Source organism: Arachis hypogaea, chromosome 15 (genome assembly GCF_003086295.3).
Source record: "Arachis hypogaea cultivar Tifrunner chromosome 15, arahy.Tifrunner.gnm2.J5K5, whole genome shotgun sequence".
Lineage (NCBI taxonomy): Eukaryota > Viridiplantae > Streptophyta > Magnoliopsida > Fabales > Fabaceae > Arachis > Arachis hypogaea.
In genome coordinates, this window is record NC_092050.1 from 153,339,120 (window position 1) to 153,346,497 (window position 7,378).

At 27.2% G+C, this 7,378-nt stretch overlaps 1 protein-coding gene across 1 annotated transcript; it reads left to right on the forward strand.

Moving 5' to 3' along the window:
* Positions 1-214: 214 nt before the first annotated feature.
* On the forward strand, positions 215-1,267 carry LOC112749295 (uncharacterized). Its single transcript, XM_025797554.1, has 3 exons — positions 215-542; positions 653-1,024; positions 1,116-1,267. The coding sequence occupies exons 1-3, from the start codon at positions 215-217 to the stop codon at positions 1,265-1,267; spliced, it is 852 nt and encodes a 283-aa protein (XP_025653339.1).
* The last annotated feature ends 6,111 nt before the right edge of the window (positions 1,268-7,378 follow it).

Sequence of the window (7,378 nt, forward strand, 5' to 3'; positions counted from 1 at the left end):
GATTTGCAGTCATTGATGGTAGACAAATATTTTACTTCTCATAAGTTATCTAAAAGTGCTAATGGAAAGATTGTTAGCTCAATTGTCTTGGACAGTAAGTTTTGGCAAGACTGTCTTACCATTGTGAAATTGTTGGTCCTCTTATTAAGTTGTTGAGCCTTGTTGATGCTGATGAAAAATCCTCTTTGGGAATCGTGTATGAAGGCATGCAAACATGCAAAGAGCAAAAAATGCTATCAAGACCATGTTCAGAAATCGGAAAGCTGCTTATACGCCATACACGAGTATCTTGAAAATGAGGTGGGATAAGCATTTGAAGCGTGATCTCCATGCGGCAGCGTACTTTTTAAATTCGGGCATTTTCTACAGTGAGAGTTTTGTTGAGAAGGCAAATGTTTTGAGATCTTTACTTGATTTGCTTGATGTTGAAACACTTTGTGATGACTCAATTGCTGCAATGCAAGAGATACAGCTGTATCGAGATTGTAAAGAAAGTTTTGGGAGGAAAAGTGCTAAGAGAGCGGCATCAAGACTCGAACCTGGTAAGTTATTTAACTTATTTCATATCCAAGTTCAGTTTAGTTTCAAAGTTTAATATGTTGGGTGATAATTGATAAATATTAAAAAATATTTGATTTTTATATCTACGTAGGTGAATGGTGGAGGCTACACAGTGGGAGTGCTCCTAATTTGCAAAAAATGGCAGTCCGTCTTCTTCATCAAACCTCTTCTTCATCTGGATGTGAGAGGAACTGGAGTCTTTTTGAACAAATCCATTCAAAGAGGAGGAACCGGTTAGAGCATCAAAGGCTAAGTGACATTGTTTATGTCACCTATAACCTACGCCTTCAATCTAGGTTGCATCGAAAGAAGAGGAATTATGATCCAATTGACATTCAAAGCATTGACACAGTAGATTTTTGGGTAATGACAGATGAGGATGATCCTGAATTTACTAATGGAGATGTTGAAGGCATTGAAAGTTTAATATACACTGATAATGCTATGCCTTTGTATCCTAATGGTGAGTGACATAGCAAACTTTGTTTCCTTCCATAAAAATACATGTCATTAACATTGATTTCTTATTGAGTTTTTTTTTTCTATTTTATTAGATGGTGGAGACATGGAAGTTGAAGTGGATATGCCTGATGTTGTAATTGAATCCTCAAATACTTCTTTTGGTGGTATTTCTGAAGATGCTGGCTTTGGATTACCTGTTTATGATAGAGATATCAGAACACTTAATGATGATTATGACTTCTAATGAGTAGTGTCTTTGTTTAGTTAAAGTATTGTTTGTTGAATATTGTTTCTTTTGGTTGCAAAACATTGTGTTTGTCATTTGTCATTTATGTGCATTTTGAATATTGTCATTTGAAGTTGTTTATGACCTTTTAATGATAAATTATGTATTGTTCATTTTGTGAAATTGTTAAATTTTAAATCTTATTAGTTTAAAAATTATTGAATTTAACTTTTTAAAATTATGTATTGAATTTTTTATAATTTCACTCTATATTTAATTAAACCAGTTTAACCACGATTCAATCACAATTAAATCATTAAACTATTAAACCAATCACTTAATCGGTTCGATGACTGGTCCGATTCTCACAACCTTGATAATTAGGCTCATAGATAATGCTCACAGCCTCGTACTAAAACTTTATCTATCATTTTATCCAAATATATCATAATTTTTAGCCAAAGAAGTAATTAATAAAATGTAAATAATGATATAATCTCCTAATAATCCTTCTAATATCAAATGAAATGTAGTAGAAAAAATTAATGTTAACCAACTACTGCTTACATATAACAATTAATGTATGTATATACTGAAAATAATTCCTAAATAATGACAAAATATTTGTATGTATTGTTTATTTAACAATAATAATTAAAATAAATATACTATCAAAAAATTAATATTTTGTATATTATTATGAAATTTAAACTTTATATTTTAAAATAGATAAATAAGTTGAAACGATAAGAGTAACATTTATTATGAAAAATGTTATGTTGACTATAAAATAAACCGATTAGGTGGGACCCACACTCTTTTTTATTAAATTAAAAAATATGGTGTTAGTGCATTTATTAAAATAAGGATTTATCTACCATACATTCTTAAAATACATATTAAAATTACAAAATAAATTTTTTTTATTAAAAATATAAAAAATTTAAATTTTTAATATATTTATTTTATATTTATTAAATAAAAATATTTAAAAATTTTTATTAATAATAAATTTATTATATACCTTCAAAATATATTTTAGTTAAACTCTTAAAATAAATATTTTTACCTTTTTTTTTTACGAAAATAGATGTTAAGCATAATAAATAATAAATATTTACACTAGAACTTAGTTATTAAATAAAGAATTTTGTTATTTTATGTCCTAAAAATATATATTAAAAATATTATAAATAGAATTATTTTATTAAATATTATTAAAAATATAATTTTTTTAACATTTCAATACATCAAATACAGTGAAAAAGTTTTAAAAGAATTATTATACTCTTAAAATATTTCATAATTAGAATACAAGTTAACTAAATTTTTAAATAAACATATTTTAGTAATAACGAACATTGCAATTACTCTTTATTTTTAATTTGTATGCAACTTGCCAACATGCCATATATCAGTATTGTAAACAAAAGAATTTTTTTTTCCATTTAATAACTAGATACACCTCGGTAATTAAAAAAAGTAGTGTTTAGTACTTAATAAAGTTTATTTAGAGAATAATAAATTAAATAATTTTTCACTAAAAAAAAAAAAAAAAGAAATATCCCCTTAAAAAAAGTGGGGATTGGTAGGGTGTCCGTGGATCGGATATAATATCCGCACTTTTTAGTGCCGGATCCGATTCGATCCGCATTATTAAACATTCTCTTTTTAATCATATTTCTATATAAAAAAAATTCGATAAAAATTTTTCTTTCATACTTTTAAACTTATTTATTCCTAAAATATTTTTAATCAAACTCTCTCTAAATAACAAAAATAAAATAATACAATATATGAATAATAATTACTAACTAAAACATACAAACAAGTAAATATAATACCAAACATATATATATTTTAATTATTATAGTGCGGATCTGCGGATCGGATACGCGGATGTAGAGCAGATATCCGCGATCCGATCCGCAAAGGGTGTGGATTGGATCCGATCCGATCCGATCAATTTGCGAATCGGATCGTATTCGCAATTTTCGGATCGGATGTGGATATTTACCGCGGATACAATCCGATCCATGGACGGCCCTAGGGATTGGACAAATTAAATTAGAAAGAGGAAAGAATAGAAATTGTAGTCATTATTTAAGGAACTGCCTATTAATTGAGTCCTAAGAAGTCATGAATAGGGGTGTTCGCGGTGCGGTTTGGTTCGGTTTTAAAGGAAAAAGTCATCCGATCCGAACGCTTAATCTATGTGCGGTGCAGTTTGGATTGGATGAAATTTTTTTTGAAAATCCGATCCGATCCGATCCGATTACAAGCGGTTTGGATCGGTTTGGATTTACGGTTTTTTAAATAAAAAAAATTAAATACATATAACAAGTCTCAATATCAAATTTTGAATAATTAACAATGACATAACAAGTCTTAACAATATCTTAAAAAGCCAACGATAACATAACAATAGAAATAAAATTATAGGTTAGTTAAAATAAATAAATAAATAAATAACATTTTGAACATAAAATATTTATTAGATAATAATAATACATGAATAATAGAAAAATGTATAACAAATTGAACATGTTATAAGTATAATTGTAAATATAATAATAAAATAATAATATTATAGCACATTGTGCGGTTTGAATTGGATTGGATCGGTTATGAAAAGTAGATCCGAAATCCGATCCAATCCAGCGGTTTGCAAAAAATAAAATCCAATCAAATCCGAATTAGTGCGGTTTTAATCGATTTTCGGTTTGGATCGGATTGGATGAGCAGTTTAATTTGGATCGGTTTGGATTTGAACACCCCTAGTCATGAAGCCATTAAAACAAAAGGTAGACTAATTTCAAGTTGATGAGACCATGGATTTCAACAATAGTAATTCATCATCATCATCACTTCCACCAAATTCTATGTCAATGCCTCGTTATCCTCTTCCTCAGGACACTCAAGAAGACAAAGAGGTCAAATAATTTCTCAATCTTCATTAGATACTACTATGTACTATCATTTTTAATTATATATTTTTTAAACTCCAATAATTCTAAAGTTTCATCACCAGCAATGTTTTCATTTTCCCTCTATTATTGCCAAAACATTTTATTTTTTTAATGTTTTTTCCTAAATCTTGGACTTTTGGTTCATCTTAAATCTATAATTTAACTAACATATGTTCTAAGAGTTTATGTTAAAAAAATTAGTTAAAATACTATTTTATAAAAAAATACAGAATTTAAATTCTTAATGCATGTATCTACTATGTATTGTGTATTTATTAAAATAAAAATTTTAAAAAAATTACTAATAATATTTTAAAAAACATAAATCTATCAAATTTCACTTTTTTTTCTTATCTTCTGTTTTTTTCCTCATATTTTATGTTTTTTTTTATAAAAATAAAATATAAATTCGTATCAAATTTCATTTCTTTTTTAATTTACTTAATCGTATGAGTACTCCTTCCGATTTTTTCGGTGACAAGTACTCCTTCCTCCACGAGTATACAACAACGAACCTTTTTCATGGGTTCGAAACTTCGAATACATAAATCCAAACCATGTTCTCTTTCTTTAGCACTTTAAGCATGATCTTTTAAATATTTTTCTATATCCCTTATTATTTATCTATCTTCTATCTGAACAATTTTATAATACACCCAATGCAAGATACTTAGCTAGATTATTTTTTGCTTATATATAAAATTTAATTACTTAAAGTATTCACCTATATATGTGGATAATATTTGCTAATTAATTATAGTTGTTGCCGTTTATATATGTCTAATGAGAATAATGAAGCAGATATTGATAAATTCAGAAGCTCCAATGTTGTTGGCAAAAGCATGTGAAGTGTTGATTGAGGAAGTGACATTTATTTAGAGCATGGATTCATGTTGAAGCTAACAAGAGGAGGACCCTTCAACTCTCCGACATTCTCATGGCTATTAAGAAACACAAACTCCTTCACAACTTCTTCTCTATTTCTAATAATCGCCTTCGTCATCACCATCACTTCCTTCATTCCCAGGTTAAAGCACTTATTTTTAAATTTTTAGAATAGATATGATGATCTATTAGATTAAACTTTTAAAATAAATAGCTTTATATATATATTAGAGTTTTAACAACTACAAAGTTTATTAGTGTTTAATCTTTGTCGACTCTAAAAAAAATTAATTTTAACATAAAACAAATAAAAACAATATCCTATGCAAATTCAAACAAAAAAAAGGTTTCTTACATCAAAATATATGTTAAAGATATATATGTTTGTTTATTTATTAATTTAAGTTTTTAGAATAAGTGGTCATGAATGATTATATGTTTATATATATATTTTTAACACTTTGTTTATTAAATTTTAGTAATGAGAGTTAATTTCTAAGCTAACTACTAATGAATTGGTCTCTCAGTTTTTGAATTAACTAAATTGTTTTAGTTTTAAATCATCAATTAAATTAGTTCCGATCCTCTCATCAGTTTTTGAATTAATCGGTCATCAATGTTAAACGCAAAATGTTAATTGTCACGTGATATATCATCGAATAAGTTGACATGAAGCAAAAAAATAAAGGTGGATACTACAATGAAGATGGCAAAAATATCTTCTCATGAAGATGCTTTGGTTAAAAGTGTGGTTTATTTATTTAGCCACACTTTAAACAAAAACAACACTTTTATAAATATCAAAATCTAACCATACAATCCATCATCCAAAGGTCAAAAAGAAATATACTCATATGAAGACAATTATGCCATCTTCATTGTAGTATCCACCAATACTTTAATCCATTTGTTTATAATTGCACAGTCATATAGAAAATTAAAAAAACACCTTAGTTTGGTCAAGTAGTCAACTCACTCGTCCGCTTAATCAAGTGTTAAGGGCAAGCGACAGATTCTTAAATAAAATTTAAATTTGTGACAAATTAGTCATTGACTTGTCGGGTTGAAGAATACCGTAAAAAATAAAAAAAATAAAAAAAAGTTAACGGTCGTTAAAGAGATAATAATTTAAAATTATCTTATTGACTTTAATATTTATAATTTTATACATATAACATAAAAAATTATATAAGTGTTTAATTTAATATTATGTATTTATTTTTAAAATAATAAATAAATATAAAATAAAATAAAATAATTTAGACTGATTTTTATTATTTTTAAAATATTTCATACAAAATTTATTAACTGAGGGAACTTATTATGCAGTTATTTATTGTATTCAGATTATATTATAGTATATCTAACTTCTAACTTGAAGTTGAAGCTACGGTATATATACACTTACGAAAACCAGCAAGTGAATTATTCTGGAATCCCATCAAAATCTCATTCTACTGCTGGTTTCATGGAAAATGGTTATTCTATGATGATGAATATTGGGGTGAGTATATATTATATGGGTAATGCTAGGTAAATAAAATAAGTTCTGGCTGATTTTGGCTGATTTTTTTTTGTTACCAAACATTTTCGATATTATATATACATTGGAGGAAATTAAATTTAATGTTGTATAACATTGATATTTTAACTGATTTAATTAATTTATTTATTTTTTAATGGCTCCTTTTTTTTTTCTTCCCGTTATATATATATAGGAAATGGTGTTAGGAAACCAACAATTTGCTCCTCAACATGAATCTGAGACAATGATGCAGAGTTCATATCTGCCGTCCGATCAATCAATGATGATGATGCAGGACACAAATGTGCCGTCGGATCAATTATCTAACACGATGCAATATTATTTGCCATCACAGATGATGTTGCCTCAATTTCAAACAATGAGATGATGACATATTGGCCATATGATCATCATCATCATCAATTTCAAACAATGCAGCAGCCCCATTATTTGCTTTCTAAATTCTAATGGTGCATTTCCTTACAATTATTTCCTTACATATTTCAAAATTTGTTATAATGTATGCCCCTTTAATTTGGAATGATATTCATCTCAACAAATAATAATAGCATCAAGTTGTTTGCTTCTTAACAAAAGAAATTTGGCCATAACTCGATAAGGAACCAATAAGCCTAGCTTGGTGGTTTGATCTTGCACACATTTGCTTTGAAAAAGAATTATTATATATTAAAGTTTTACTCTCAATGCAAATTCCATCTTTTATTTTCTATATATGTTGCGCGTAACAAC

What these genes read in the sequence shown, in the direction of transcription:
- LOC112749295 (XM_025797554.1), top strand. Translation starts at nt 215, where the DNA reads ATGCAAAGAGCAAAAAATGCTATCAAGACCATGTTCAGAAATCGGAAA. An exon ending in GGCATCAAGACTCGAACCTG is followed by an intron (nt 543 to 652) that starts GTAAGTTATTTA and finishes ATATCTACGTAG; the next exon opens with GTGAATGGTGGAGGCTACAC. An exon ending in TATGCCTTTGTATCCTAATG is followed by an intron (nt 1,025 to 1,115) that starts GTGAGTGACATA and finishes CTATTTTATTAG; the next exon opens with ATGGTGGAGACATGGAAGTT.